The 15,724-nt window shown below is 45.8% G+C and overlaps 1 protein-coding gene and 1 non-coding gene across 2 annotated transcripts; both read right to left on the bottom strand.

Annotated features, from left to right (window-relative positions):
* Nucleotides 1-613: 613 nt before the first annotated feature.
* LOC144498068 (U2 spliceosomal RNA) lies at nucleotides 614-805 on the bottom strand. Its single transcript, XR_013498632.1, has one exon. It is a non-coding gene; the product is annotated as a U2 spliceosomal RNA (small nuclear RNA).
* LOC144497870 (zinc-binding protein A33-like) lies at nucleotides 687-7,758 on the bottom strand. Its single transcript, XM_078219308.1, has 6 exons — nucleotides 7,345-7,758; nucleotides 4,141-4,233; nucleotides 3,830-4,060; nucleotides 2,569-2,591; nucleotides 2,268-2,476; nucleotides 687-1,369 (listed from the first exon to the last, which is right to left on the bottom strand). The coding sequence occupies exons 1-6, from the start codon at nucleotides 7,756-7,758 to the stop codon at nucleotides 837-839; spliced, it is 1,503 nt and encodes a 500-aa protein (XP_078075434.1). The 3' UTR covers nucleotides 687-836.
* Nucleotides 7,759-15,724: the final 7,966 nt, after the last annotated feature.

Genomic DNA, 15,724 nt, shown 5'->3' on the forward strand with positions numbered 1-15,724 from the left:
TCATTGATTAGTAATATCAATATGGCTTGTTTTTTGATCTACACTAATTTGATCTGCTTGATTTTGTTAAAAGGTTTCTAGTAATGGTCAAGTTAAGCAGTTAACTTAAATCCTGTTAAAGTTAAATCGAATCACCAGGCCAGCCGAAATGGGGTTTGGTGAGGGGAGTGCGGTGGGGATAGGGGTTAAATTCCTGCTACTTTTGACTTACAGGCAGCGCTGAGAAAGCAATTCCTATTTGATTCGACTGCTGCCATCTCCATTTAGCTCCCAGGAATGTCTCACGGAGCAGTATTAAATTTCATTAGGATTCCCAATGACACTGTGAGAGAGGGACACACACAAGCCCGTGACGTGACACGCTGCCACATTAATGTATCTACGGTGGGCAACAGGGCTGACACATCATGACATTGTAGTTTTACTCTCCCCTCCACTCCTGGTCCTCTCCCACCCCTCATTGGAGAAGGGCAGGAAAAATATTGATCCCATTTTTTTTTGTTTTTATTCCAATTAATTCAAATCAAGTCCAATTCAGAGTCTCAACAAGTTGAGACATTCCCGATCCATGCTGACAAGACAGGGCTCTCACCTCCTGTCTTGGGCCTGATCGACATGATCCAAGCTGATTGGAGTAGGCATAGCTCCTCCTCCAAGGCTTGATCTCATTTGCATCTTAGCCAAAAGGCCGAGATGCCGCTTTTAAAAATTGCTTCAAGTGAAGTTAAAATGTAACCGAATGACTTCAACCAAGCACAGCATGTCGATACTACACTTGATCTTAGCCAAAAGGCCGAGAAGCGTTTTTCTGCATGTTCTCACATGAAGTTAGAAATCTACTGTTCAAAATGACGCAGTTTAAGGGGGACAGCATTTTCATCACACAATCCAACCCAGAAATAAGGGAAGAGTTTCTCAGTGAAGGTGTCAGTGAAAGTGTGGAGAACGGACATATCATCAGCATTGTAAAAGCTCACCTGTCCTCCCTCATAGTCCAGGAAAACTCCGACGTTCCTGGGATTCTCAGTGGGGGTCAGGGGGACTGATGGGAAATCGATAGCTCCGTATTGATTCCCATTTCTCAGCCACACAGCCCAGTAACCAGCTTCAGAACCCAGTGTTATCTTTCCCTTCCTATTGGCTGACTCTCTGGTCACACCCACATCCCACGCAGTCTTGTCCCCAACCTCCACCTCCCAGTAATGTTTCCCTGATGTGAATCCCTCTGATCCCAGGACACAGCAACACACATCAAATCTCTCTGGATTATCAGGAACTTGTAATTCTGTGTCACTGAGTCTCACACTGGTCAGGTTCTCAGACAGCACGAGGTTACGATGGGCTGTGTTTGGGTCCAGTGTCAGTGGGGCTATAAGGGGGTAAATTGAAAAGAGATCAGGTTAAATATTGTAACATGGGAAGGTGCATGGACACAGAATATTATCCGATATCTTTACAAAGGACAAGTACCAAGCCCATAGTTCAGTATCAGAAAGTATTACAGACTGGGCAACGTGTACATAAATAAAAGTAAAATACTGCGTTGCTGGAAATGTGAAATAAAAACAGAAAATACTGAACAAACTCAGCCAGTCTGACAGCATCTGTGCAGCAAAATTCATTTAATGTTTTGGATCTAAATGTCCTTTCTATCCCAAACTTTAACTCTATTTCCCTCCAGAAATACTCCATGGTGTATGGTTAGATATATTCCCAGACTCCAGTGTGTACAGTGAACAGATATTACAGACTGGGTACGGTGTACAGTTAGATATATTCCCAGACTCCAGTGTGTACAGTGAACAGATATTACAGACTGGGTACGGTGTACAGTTAGATATATTCCCAGACTCCAGTGTGTACAGTGAACAGATATTACAGACTGGGTACGGTGTACAGTTAGATATATTCCCAGACTCCAGTGTGTTCAGTGAACAGATATTACAGACTGGGTATGGTGTACAGTTAGATATATTCCCAGACTCCAGTGTGTACAGTGAACAGATATTACAGACTGGGTACGGTGTACAGTTAGATATATTCCCAGACTACAGTGTGTACAGTGAACAGATATTACAGACTGGGTACGGTTAGATATATTCAGATATTTTATCAGACTCCAGCGTGCAAAGAACAGCTCTTGGATCAGGTACTTGGTACGGCTGCCGCAGTGATCTGTACCCAGTAACAGGCAGCACCTTCAAGAGAGGGAGGGTGAGGGCAGGAAGCTGTACAGAGAGTGGACACCAAGCTGGGGAGTTTCTTACCTGAAAAGATGATCCGTTTCATTGCCTTCCACACTGGGTAGAGAAACGAGCCTCGGAATCCTGCATATTTCTCTCTTGGAAACATCACTATCTCCTCATTCAGTTTAAAGACATCACTTCTTTCTGAATCTGAATCTTGGAATCCATATTCATCTTTTTCATCTTCACTCCCCTCATCATCTTCCCCATCCTCCCCTTTATCCAGGTAGCTGTGTGAATGGGATTGATTTAATCACTCTCTGCTGGATACAGACTGTGATCACAGTGTAAAACCCTGTGTGAGTTGGGATTAGATACTCACCTTTCTTTCAATCTTTTCAGTTCCTGTGGGACAGAGAATCAGAAATATTTTAATCAATATACACACTGCTGTTTAGACTGTAATTTTAAATGATGTAGAATCAGTGACTTTAGTTAAATATGAAGCGATTTGGGTAGAGTTTGCAATGCACTTCCACAACCCTTACCTTACTCTCCCATCCATTGACTCTGTCTACACTTCCCACTGCCTCGGCAAAGCAGCTAGCATAATTAAGGACCCCATGCACCCCAAACATTCTCTCTTCCACCTTCTTCCGTTGGGAAAAGATACAAAAGTCTGAGAACACGTACCAACCGACTCAAGAACAGCATCTTCCCTGCTGCCAACAGACTTTTGAATGGACCTACCTTTCATTAAGTTGATCTTTCTCTACACCCTAGCTATGACTGTAATACTACATTCTGCACTCTCTCCTTTCCTTCTCTATGAATGGTATGCTCTGTCTGTATAGCATGCAGGAAACAATACTTTTCACTGTGCACTAATACATGTGACAGTGATAAATCAAATCAAAATCAAAACCTCCAACCCCAAATGCACCCACACTGTTTCCCCTGAAAACCTGAAGAATCAATGATCCTCACAAGACCAGCACCCATGGGACTCAACCCCAACATGTCACTGCTCTCAGCACCAGCACCCATGGGATTCAACTGGAACACATGGTTACACTCGGGATGAATAACCATGGAACAATATTTCATCCATTCAAGCAAAAGGAGAGGAGGAAAGAAATATGAAAGCAGATGACCTTTATTCTAAAAGAGAGAACCTCTGGAACTCCATTCGAGATATTTAGATGCTGACTCAACTGATACAGTAACCTGGTAATCACTGTTAATGTTGTAAAACTAATAAGGGTTAGACCAACAGGACAAGGACAAGATTAATACTTTGCCCTCACTCAGGCTCTCCTAATCAGCTGATCTGAATCGTCGAGGGATTTCCAATAGCAATGGTTTGTAACTGGGAAAGTACACACAGCTGGGAGTTCTCCCCTGTCCAGTTCAAACCCACAGTCCTATCACATCAAGACTTCTGTTTCTGTTTTCTCTGCAGTCAGTGAGAGGTGAGACAGTGTGGGACAGTCTCCTCAAACACTCCCAAGCTGAGTCCTGACTGAGATCAGTGTGTCCTCAGTTATGCTGCACACTGTGTATTGTTGTGATGGTGATTAAACCCTATTATAAAGTTTTTGTACTTAAAGCAACAGTTTGGGGATTGGGTTATAAAGGGTCACCTGGAGAAAGGAGATATTGTCTTGCTGCTCGTTGTCTGCAGAAAGGTTAGTCAGTTCATCACAAAGCATCTGTGCCTCTTCCATCTTTCTCAGATTCTCCTCTATCAGTCGCTTGTCTTCCTCCTTTTGTCTCCTCAGCTCTTTGATTAAATGTTTCTCTTTGTCTTCAAGATATCGATGGATTTTGGCAAATTGTGCGGAGATGTCTTGCTCCAGGGATCCAGTGAGTTGCTATGACAGTGAGAGAGATTGTTTAAACAGCGGGTTGTTAAAGGGTTGCAGTGTTGAAAGGGAGCTGGAGTCATACTCACCTCCAGTTCTGAAATCTCCCTCTGCTGCTGCTGTTTGAATTGATTTAATGTATTCTTATCATCCTCCGTGATAGCAATCGATTTCAGTTTGTCCTAAAATGGAATCAGATCAGAGCATAATCCACTGTAACGTCTACTGTTGTATCACAAACTAGTGAGAGTCTCGTTTCCAATAACCCAGGGAAGGAGCAGCATATAAACAGAGGCAGAAGTAATAGAACTGTGGGCTTGAACTGCACAACAGAGAAATCGGGCGGGATTTTCCATTAAATATTCAAAGCGTCACAATGGCGAGAAAACGCAGGGGCAGTCAGTGCCCGTACGCCGACACGGAGGACCGGTGCCCAATGCTGGAAGATTAACTACCTTGTTCGGGCAGCAAGGTTGAGTGTCCATTTCGTCTTGGCATCAGACCTGTCTGTCACACCTCCAATGTCCATGTCGAGCCACGCCTTGACACCCTGCGGCCCTCGGCACCTGAACCCCCAGCACCTTCCTCCAACCCCTCTGGCACCCCTCGTCACAACCGTGCCGACCAAGGCACAGCCCGACACACTCCACAACCAACCCAATCCCCGACATCCACCCCCTTCCAGCCAACAGGTTTCCAATCACCACCCCCCCCCCCCTTCTGTCCCCACAGGAGGAGTTGGCCCATAACCACTGGGAATGGGAGAAGACCGGGGGTGCAGTTCCCAAGCTGTGAATCCTCACTCCGTTCAAGGAGGGAGCACTTCATTGCAGAATAAGCTTCACACCCATTTTGGGTGAGATGCGGCTCTCTCCATTGGTAAAGGGCTGGGATGATAGCAAACCGTTTTGCACCTGGCATGATTTATTTTTTTACCATCTCACATTATTTTCCCAGCTGGCCACACTGATCGCTGGGCATACCCATCATCACTGGACAAAAGGGGGAGCATGGTGTGAAAATCATTGTAAGCTTTTAATTTAATTCATCGCCTAATCATATAATCAAATATACAAACTAAAAATAACTGAGTTACTTCGTATAAATATAAAGCAAAATTGATCATTTAACAGTCAATTAAATTATGTTCAATTGTTTAATCAGATCTTGGGGAGAATTTTAATATTAAATTATAACAATACCAGTAGGTTCTGAATTTATCAATAAACTGAGATCTGTGTTATGTAGGTATGAAGAGTTGAGTAAAAACATTTAAATTAGCTCCCTATACAATCAAATGTCAGCACAAAGGGAGCAATTGACACCTGAGTCGCTGGTGAGTGTTTATTTATTCAAGCCTTAGCATTATTTCTGTTAATTCACTTAATAGTTTAATAAATAGAGGGATGGCAGGTAATCTCAGAACTGTGGAGTTCACATCCTGTTCCACGTGGGAACTCCAGGTTACTGCTCCAGTCCTGTATCGCCCCATATGCAGGAAATCTCTTCAGCTGTAGTAGCTGAATTGACGGGTTTCACACATTGAGCAGCAACTGGTGTTACTGCGTTGCGTTGTCAAGGCTAAGAGTTAACTTGTTTCTGGATGCAGTCACCCTACAATCTTAACCATGTGCTAGCAGAGTAAGGGTGGGTGACTGTCAGACAATTGTGGATGATCAGACAGGTAGTTGAGGTGTATCCCACTCCCCAATCTGCCCTCCTTACCTGGACTGTTTGACATGTGATTCCAGATCCACAGCAATGTGGTTGCCTCTTAAACACCCTCTGAAATAGCCGAGTGAACCACTCAGTGCAAGGGCATTTAGGGATGGGCAATAAATGCTGGCCTCACCAGTGACAGCCATATCCCATGAATGAAAAAAAATAAAGTTGAGATACACTCCACAAGGATAGGAGAAACAAATTCAGAGACCCCCAGGATGGGGCAGCATAGGGGCACAGAGGTTAGCACTGCTGCCTCACAGCACCAGGGACCAGAGTTTGATTCCAGCCTTGGGTCACTGTCTGTGTGGAGTCTGCACGTTATTCCTGTGTCTGTGTGGGTTTCCTTCGGGTGCTCCGGTTTCCTCCCACAGTCCAAAAGACATGCTGGTTTGGTGCATTGGCCATGCTGAATTGCCCCTTAGTGTCCAAAGATGATTACATTAGGGGGATTAGCCATGGTAAATGCACACAGTTATGGGGGTAGAGTGTGGGGTTCGCCTGGGTTAGATGCTGTTTTGGAGAGTCGGTGCAGGCTCGATGGGCCAGGTGGCCTCTTTCTGCACTATAGGGATATGATTCTATGAGAGAGAATGAAAGAAGATTTTTGCACAGGAATAAAAAATGCTTAGGCTCTGACCAAGGGCACAAAAAACTGCAAAGGGTTGTGAATGTCGCCCAATCCATCACGCAAACCAGCCTCCCATCCATTCACTCCGTCTACACTTTCCGCTGCCTCGGCAAAGCAGCCAGCATAATTATAGACCCCACGCATCCCAGACATTCTCTCTTTCACCCTCTTCCATCAGGAAAAAGATACAAAAGTCTGAGGACACGTACCAACCGACGCAGGAACAGCTTCCCTGCTGCCATCAGACTTTTGAATGGACTTACCTTGCATTTCCCTAGCTATGAATGTAACCTTACATTCTGCACTCTCTCGTTTCCTTCTCCCCGATGCCACAGTGGTTAACACTACTGCCTCACAGTGCCAAGGACCGGGTTCGATTCCCGGCTTGGGTCACTGTCTGTGTGGAGTTTGCACATTTTCCCCGTGCCTGCATGGGTTTCCTCCGGGTGCTCCGGTTTCCTCCCACAGTCCAAAAGACGTGCTGGTTAGGTGCATTGGCCATGCTGAATTCTCCCTCAGTGTACCCGAACAGGTGTGCCGACTCGGGGATTTTCACAGTAACTTAATTGCAGTGTTAATGTAAGCCTCCTTGTAACTATTAAATAAATGAACAAACTTTATGTATTCTATGTATGGTATCATTTGTCTGTAAAGCACGTCAGAAAACACTTTTCACTGTATCCCGAACATGTGACAATAATCTGCTTCCAGAGAGTAACTCCGGTTTACAGAGTGACTCAGTGAATTGGCTCCAGACAGGAACCAAGTGATCCAGTTCGATCCAGGGATGGGATTTCAGACAGGCAGCCAATGATGCGCTGGGAAACAAACATTTCAGCTGCCCAGTCCCTCCCCCCAGGCTGCATCCACCCACTGGGGAGCGGGGAATTGATGAATCTCTTTCCTCTCCCTCTGCACCCACCCACCACGTCCCCCTTACCTTGTACTTTCTCACCGCGTCCGCCACGGGCAGGAAGCTGTGTCCTGAGTGTGAGGGTGAATCGCGACAAATGACACAGATCAGAGTCTGATCGTCCTCACAGAAGAGTTTCAGCTTCTCATCGTGTTCCTCGCAGTGAGAGCCCACCGCCTGTGGCGCCGGGTTCACTTCCAACTGTCTGGCTTTCTCACAGAGATTGGCCAACACCCTGGCATTTTTAAACGACCTCTGGGGGAAAACTGCCCGGCATTCCGGGCAGGAAAACTTCTCCCCCTGCTTTCCCCAACACTTCTGGATACAGGATTTACAGAAGTTGTGCTCACAGTCCAGCCGCACCGGCTCCACAAACAGAGCCAGGCAGATGGAGCAGGTTAAATCCTCACTCAGAGTTAAGACTGATTTACTGGCGGCCATCTCAGTTCCTGATCCTCGATTTAATTTCAATTTCACTTTCCAGTTTATTGCGAAACTCACTTATCAACCTACCTCTTAGGCAAACTAGTCAATGTTCAGTTTAATTTACATTCTTGTAAAGTTTCTTACTCATTTACTGCATATTGGCGTCACTGGCTAGACCAGCATTGATTGCCCCTGACACAATAGCCCCTTAATTTCCCAATCTCTCCCACCAATCCAACTCTCAACTTTGACAAACGGTCATCTGGACTCGAAAGGTCAGCTCTTTTCTCCCCTTACAGATGCTACCAAACCTGCTGAGATTTTCCATCATTTTCTCTTTTGGAATCCAAATGTATCTCCCCCTGTCCCAATCTCCCCCCAGCCCCAATCTCTCCCCCAAGTCCCAATCTCTCCCCCAGTCCCAAACTCTCCCCCTGCCCCAATCCAGCCTCTTCTTATAACTCAATCCATCAAGTCCCAATAGCATCCTGGTAAATCTTTTCTGCACTTTTTCTAGTTTAATAATATCCTTTCGATAATAGGGTAACCAGAACTGTACACAGTATTCCAAGCGTGGCCTTACCAATGTCTTGTACAACTTCAACAAGATGTCCCAAATGGCAACCTTCTGCATTGTATGGATTCTATGATCTTACTGAATGGGGGAGCAGGCTTGAGGGGCCGAGTGGCCTATTGTTGATGCTAATTTGTATGTTTGGGTTATTGGCTTGAAATGTTTCACCACCAGTGAGATGAGGTCTTTGGCTGTCTGATTGAACACTCTCCCTTTTGTAAAAACAAGGGCATAAAATTTCCATTCCTCCAGACCTCTGGGTGAAATTTGAAAAGCTAACTATCTCCTCCCCTCAGGATACCAGAAGTGCGATGTTCTTTCTGAGGATCCTGGATATGTGATATCTGTTCCCATTTTCCTTACCTCTTTATCAGACATATTCGGGATGGCGCTTCCCAAATCTCTTTCACTTGGGTACTTTGATGTACTACCCAGCCCGATTCTGGGATTTATTGCATCTTGGAGTACAGGAGTGACTCTTTTACCTTTTCTAATACGAGCAGTAACCAGAGAATTACTTCCTCAGAAATAAATGTATGGAAACAAATGGGAACATTGGGCCTGTTTACCATCAGAGGAGATGATATCATGAGGAGTGAATCGAGTTGGTTGGAGACTGGCATCTGTGATGCCGGGAACCGAAGGAGGAGGCCAAGATGGATCGTCCCCTTGGCACTTCCGGCAAAAGCTGGTTGTAAATGCTGCAAATATGTTGTTAGTACTCTTATGCCAGGATTCCCCATCACTGGGGACATGGATGTTTTTGAACACTCCATTTAAAAAAAAATTCTTTTCATTGAATGTGAGCATTGCTAGTAAACACTTGTTGCCCTTTCCTAGTTGACCTTGAGAAGATGGTGAGCTGCCTTCTTGAACCACTGCAGTCCCTGTACAGTAGGTACACCCATGGAGCTGTTAGGGAGGGAGTTCCAGGATTTTGACCCAGCGACAGTGAAGGAACGGCAATATATTTCAAAGTCAGGTTGGTGAGTGACTTGGCGGGGAAATTCCAGGTGGTGGAGTTCCCAGGTATCTGCTGCCCTTGTCCTGCGAGATGGACATGGTCGTGGGTTTGGAAGGTACTGCCGAAGGATCTTGGTGAGTTCCTGCAGTGCAACTTTTTGGTGGTACAGATGGCTGCCACTGTTTTTTGGTGGTGGGGGGAGTGAATGGTTATGGTGGTGGATGGGTTGACAGTCAAGCAGGTTGCTATGTCCTGGATGGTGTTGAACTTCTTGAGTGTTGTTGGAGCTGCACCCATCCAGGTAAGTGGTGAGCATTCCATCACGCTCCTGACTTGTGTCTTGTAGACAGACTTTGTGCCTTATTAATCCTGTTCTTCATTCCTACATAGGCGTATTTGGGATTTTGGGGGCAGGAGTGTAATAGCATGGCTCTTTAAGGAGGACAGGCTTTGGGGAGTCAGGAGGTAAGTTACTCGCTGCAGAATTCCCAGAATTTTCTGTTTTTTTTAAAGTTTTGACTCAGGCGAGAAAAGTGGGTCGGAGCTCACCAGTTTCACTGCTGGCTTTCCCGCCATACTTTTAAACACCTCGAAAACAAATGCTGGAGACATGGTTCACGCCGTCTCAGTGCCTGAGCAGGGTCAGAAATAGCTGGGATCCCGAGGTCAGGGCGCCCTTATTATCGATTTCCAATTTTAAAAAAATGAACCCTCCACAGAAACACAAGGGGCCCCAACCCCCCAACCCCCGCTCAAGGGAGCTACCCAGAGGGCCCCCAGCATCTAACCATGTGTTGTAACATCACCAAATCAAATCCTCATTGTTACTGTGATAGATCGAGGGTGACTCAATGTGGTTTGACTCAATAAAGGATTTGTTACCAAATACAGACTAATATATAGAATCATAGAAACCCTACAGTACAGAAAGAGGCCATTCGGCCCATCGAGTCTGCACCGACCACAATCCCACCCAGGCCCTACTACCATATCCCCACATATTTTACCCGCTCATCCCTCTAATCTATGCATCCCAGGACCCTAAGGGGCAATTTGAGCATGGCCAATCAACCTAACCCGCACATCTTTGGACTGTGGGAGGAAACCGGAGCACCCGGAGGAAACCCACGCAGACACGAGGAGAATGTGCAAACTCCACACAGACAGTGACCCAAGCCGGGAATCAAACCCAGGTCCTTGGAGCTGTGAAGCAGCAGAGCTAACCACTGTGCTACCGTGCTGCCCCAAATTCCACCATCTGCCGTGGCGGGATTCGAATCAGGGTCCCCAGAACATTAGCTGAGTTTCTGGATTCACAGTCCAGCGATAATACCACTAGGCCATTGGCTCCCCTTTTATAAAGTTTATTTATTAGTCACAGTAGGCTTACATTGACACTGCAATGAAGTTACTGTGAAAACCCCCCAGTCGCCATACTCCGGCACCTGTTCGGGTACACTGGAGAATTTAGCATGGCCAATGCACCTAACCAGCACGTCTTTCAGACTGTGGCAGGAAACCGGAGCACCCGGAGGAAACCCATGCCAACACAGGGAGAATGTGCAGACTCCGCACAGACAGTGACCCAAGCCGGGAATCGAACCCAGGTCCCTGGCACTATGAGACCGCAAACAATCAAACAATCTCAGACTAGATTACAAGTCTCTCCTTGATCCGTGGTACGCGCCTTCCAGCTGATTTGCTCAGCTTCTCGCCATGGCGATCAATAGGGTCCTCACTGATCACGTGGCCCTTGGGAACCATTCCTGCTTAAAGGGCCATGCTATCACACTCCTTCCCCCCAAAATCCCAAATGCATTTATGTCAGAACGAAGAACAGGATTCGTATATCACACAATAGGCTCTAGATAAAATGGCTAACAGGGAAACGTCTGGAAAACTCACCAAAGATTTGATCAGTTTGGAGACTCCCAAGCTCTGGTAGAGCGCCTCAGTTCAGTGGTGAACTCTTCTACAGTTAAAGGGCCAGGCTGGACAGCCAGAAATGGCCGACTATTTATTCCAGGATCCAGTGGCTATTCTGGCTCCTCAGTTTCCACAACCATCGGTTGCTCCGGTTCCACATTCTCCACAGGAATCCCAGTAACCAGTCTTTCCTAAAGCATTTAAAATAACAAAGTTGCATATTTCCCGCTGTAAATTTAACCCTATATCTTAAGAGGTTTCTAAGGATCAACATTGCATCAGGGAGACTCTTAAAACTGGGATAAACAACACTGCTTAAAGTACAGAGCAAAATGCAAATCGACTTGAGTGGAGACTTATTACAGACATTGCAAATCCATTTTATTACTCACAAATATACTTTTCACTGGAAATTAACAGCGTGTCATAACAAAACTGTAAGAAGAATAAAAAAAAGAAAATCTTCAACTTTCTGCGCATTTCAAATATTTTAAGCATCTTTTTAGCATATTTAAAATAAAAATAACCTCCCCCCACCTCACAAAGAATGTCTGCTGCCTCTATCATTACAGCTCGAGCAGAAAAAGTGTGTAAATAAATAAGTATAAAGACTCACTTATCATCGGAGCAAGTAGAGGCAGTTAGGAGAAAATGCAGCTCAGTGCTTCAATCCCAGCAACTTTAAAAACAGAACCAGCGGTTTAACCTTTCACCACGCATGTCCATGCTTCTGTATTGAATCTATCCCAGTTAGCATAGGTCAGTGGTGGGTAACCTGTGGCCTATCACTGGCATAGATAATGACATTGTGGTAATGTTACTGGGACAGTAATCCAGAGCACTGTACATACTTAATCCATTGAATTAAAATTCACTTGTTGTTGGATATTAAGTGCAAAGCATTTGGCCAAGCATTTTTGCCACACCCATGTCAACCTCAGAATGATGTGGAGATGCCGGCGTTGGACTGGGGTAAACACAGTAAGAAGTTTAACAACACCAGGTTAAAGTCCAACAGGTTTATTTGGTAGCAAAAGCCACACAAGCTTTCGAGGCTCTGAGCCCCTTCTTCAGGTGAGTGGGAATTCTGTTCACAAACAGAACTTATAAGACACAGACTCAATTTACATGAATAATGGTTGGAATGCGAATACTTACAACTAATCCAGTCTTTAAGAAACAAAACAATGGGAGTGGGGAGAGCATCAAGACAGGCTAAAAAGATGTGTATTGTCTCCAGACAAGACAGCCAGTGAAACTCTGCAGGTCCACGCAACTGTGGGAGTTACAAATAGTGTGACATAAATTCTGATTCAGTGGTCACGGGCATTCGGCCTCTGATATTCGGGTAAGCGTTCTCCAAGGCGGCCTTCGCGACACACGACAGCGCAGAGTCGCGGAGCAGAAACTGATAGCCAGGTTCCGCACACACAAGGACGGCCTCAACCGGGATATTGGGTTTATGTCACACTATTTCACATAAATATTTCTGCTTTTTTCCTCCTGAGTCTTTATCATGCGATCCTAGAATCAGAATTTATGTCACACTATTTGTAACTCCCACAGTTGCGTGGACCTGCAGAGTTTCACTGGCTGTCTTGTCTGGAGACAATACACATCTTTTTAGCCTGTCTTGATGCTCTCCCCACTCCCATTGTTTTGTTTCTTAAAGACTGGATTAGTTGTAAGTATTCGCATTCCAACCATTATTCATGTAAATTGAGTCTGTGTCTTATAAGTTCTGTTTGTGAACAGAATTCCCACTCACCTGAAGAAGGGGCTCAGAGCCTCGAAAGCTTGTGTGGCTTTTGCTACCAAATAAACCTGTTGGACTTTAACCTGGTGTTGTTAAACTTCTTACAACCTCAGAATGTCCAGACATACTTTTCAACCAAATTAAACACTTCTGGCTGAGTGTGACATCAAGGAACTCTATGCGGTTGTGTGGAATTTTAGTTTGGGATTGATTCACAGATATGGAGTTGGAAGATGACAATAGGAATAATTTTGAAAGGAGATTCCTTGCTGGAAATCTTTGTGGAGTCTGACAGAAGGGTGTTGGGGTGATGGGGAAGTATCCTTAAATCCCAGATGTCTCTGTTAGCCTTCTTGAAAGTTTGAACATCAATAGCAGCACCAAGACCTAGCTTGGCTGGTGATGAGAAAGGCACTCCCTGCCAGATTCTTTATACACGCCCAAAGTCTCTGTGCCACTGCACAATGCCCTCGAAGCTACTGCGGGCGGGACAGGGGGATGGAGGGGAAGACCGTTCTCCACCTCCTTGTGGAATGTGTCTTTGCAAAGAAGGTTTGGAGAGAGGTGAGGTGGTTTTTGGCGAGGTTAATCCCGAGCAGGACGCAGGACTCTGTGCTCTATAGGCTGTTCCCAGGCACTCTGAGGCAAACATCCAATCAACTCGGATCATCAACTCGGTGAAAGATGCTCTTTGGTCTGCCCGAAACTTCCAGTGCAAAGAGTTGTCCTCGACCCTGAGTGTTTCAGATTGGCACATTCCAAAACCCAGGATGACGTGTTGAGGGACGCACTCAAGTTTGGGGCAGCTGCCGCCAAGGCGCAATGGGGAAAGGCCATTGTGTAAGGACTTTCAGCCAAAGTAGACCGAGTGGCTGGTAACCAGGTAAAAGCCCTCAGACTGTGTGCCGAACCCAAATGATATGTAACTGTATTGAAACACCACAGAACAAGGTTTATTTATTAGTCACAAGTAAAACTTCCATCAACACTGCAATGAAGTTACTATGAAATTTCCCTCGTCGCCACAGTCCAGCGCCTGTTTGGGTCAATGCACCTAACCAGCACGTCTTTCAGACTGTGGGAGGAAACCGGAGCACCCGGAGGAAACCCACGCAGACACGGGGAGAACGTGCAAACTCCACACAGACGGTGACCCAAGCCAGGAATCGAACCCTGGTCTCTGGCGCTGAGAGGCAGCAGTGCTAACCACTGTGCTCCCATGCCGTCCCACAGTGCAATGTGACCAATGTATATAGCTTGAATAGAAATGTACTCTCTCTAATGAAAATATTGAAAAGCCTGTTATGTTCCCATTACTGAATTGAAGCACCTCAGATTGCATCTTGTTCTCTGGAGAAAATGTGACTTTACTGCTGTAACAATTTGAAATGTTTTGTCATGTTTCAGAGATTTTATGCATTTACATTTTAAAAACTTCCATCGCCAGGGACCCATGCCTGTCTTCTTTTCCCTCCCCAAAGTCTATGTCCCAAATCCGTACCCAGTTTTCCCAACTCCATACGGACACCCGCTACCAGGTTCCATCCCTACCACTGTTCCTGAACATTCCTAAACTGCCACAAAAATGACATTCCCTCTTCCTGTGACAATGACACTGACCCTCCTTGTCCTCCCTGCTGACATTAACACTAAGACAGTGAGCCACACGACCCTCCTTCCACACCGCAGCGTCCATCTCTACAGGGACTGCTTCCCACTTAGTTCCATTCTAACATGTACAGTCCGAACCAGAGAACCTGCTGTAAAGTAACAACAATCAAGAAGCTCGACACCATCCTGGACAAAGCAGCACAAATGATTGTTACCCCTTCCACAAACATTCAATCCCTTCACCACCGATGCACAGCGAGAGCCACCTGTACCATCTACAAGATGCACTGCAGGAACTCACCAAGGTTACTGAGGCAGCACCTTCCAAACCCATGACCTCTACCATCTCGAAGGACAAGGGCAGCAGATACCTGGGAACACCACCACCTTCAAGTCACTCACCATCCTGTCTTGGAAATATATTGCCGTTCCTTCACTGTCGCTGGGTCAAAATCCTGGAGCTCCCTCACAAACAGCAATTACAATTCGGGGACTGCAGGGGTTCAAGAAGACCGCTCATCATCACCTTATCTAATGCAAGTAGGGTTGAACAATAAATGTTGGCCTAGCTAGCAACGCCTACATCCCGTAAATAAAAATGAACTCCTGCAGTGACCCTGCCTGTTACCTCTGAAATCCCCACCAGGGTCTATCCACACTCAGTCCTTTTCCCCATCCTCAGCACTGTCCCTTAGCAACATCATCCACAGGCAGGGAGTCAGGATCCACAGGTACGCTGAAAGTAGCCCCAGCTAATACACCTCCCTCAACCACCCCACTCTCAGGCTTCGGACTGTTTGAAACAAGATTGGCTGGCTGGGATTTCCGACCTCCAGCCTGCCCCAGAATTCTCTGTGCTATTTTTCCCCATTTTGAGGAGAAGGTTACAGTAAATCTGGAACTGGGGGAATTTCAGACAGAGAGGGGTGGAGAGATCATTCTGCTCAGAGAAATCACACTGGAATTTCCAGCTCTTCCCCAGATTTGTATCCCCATTCAAAACTCTGGAGCAAAAACAAATGATTCCATTGGGTCTTTAGACACCTGACATTCAAAGAGATAGATATTTCTCAGGTAATTTTACGAATGCAATCTGGGTGAAATGAAACTGAAAGTTCAGCGAATAACAGAAGCAGGAGCAGCAACGGAG

This window comes from Mustelus asterias, chromosome 8 (assembly GCF_964213995.1).
Source record: "Mustelus asterias chromosome 8, sMusAst1.hap1.1, whole genome shotgun sequence".
In the NCBI taxonomy this organism is placed as follows: Eukaryota; Metazoa; Chordata; class Chondrichthyes; order Carcharhiniformes; family Triakidae; genus Mustelus; species Mustelus asterias.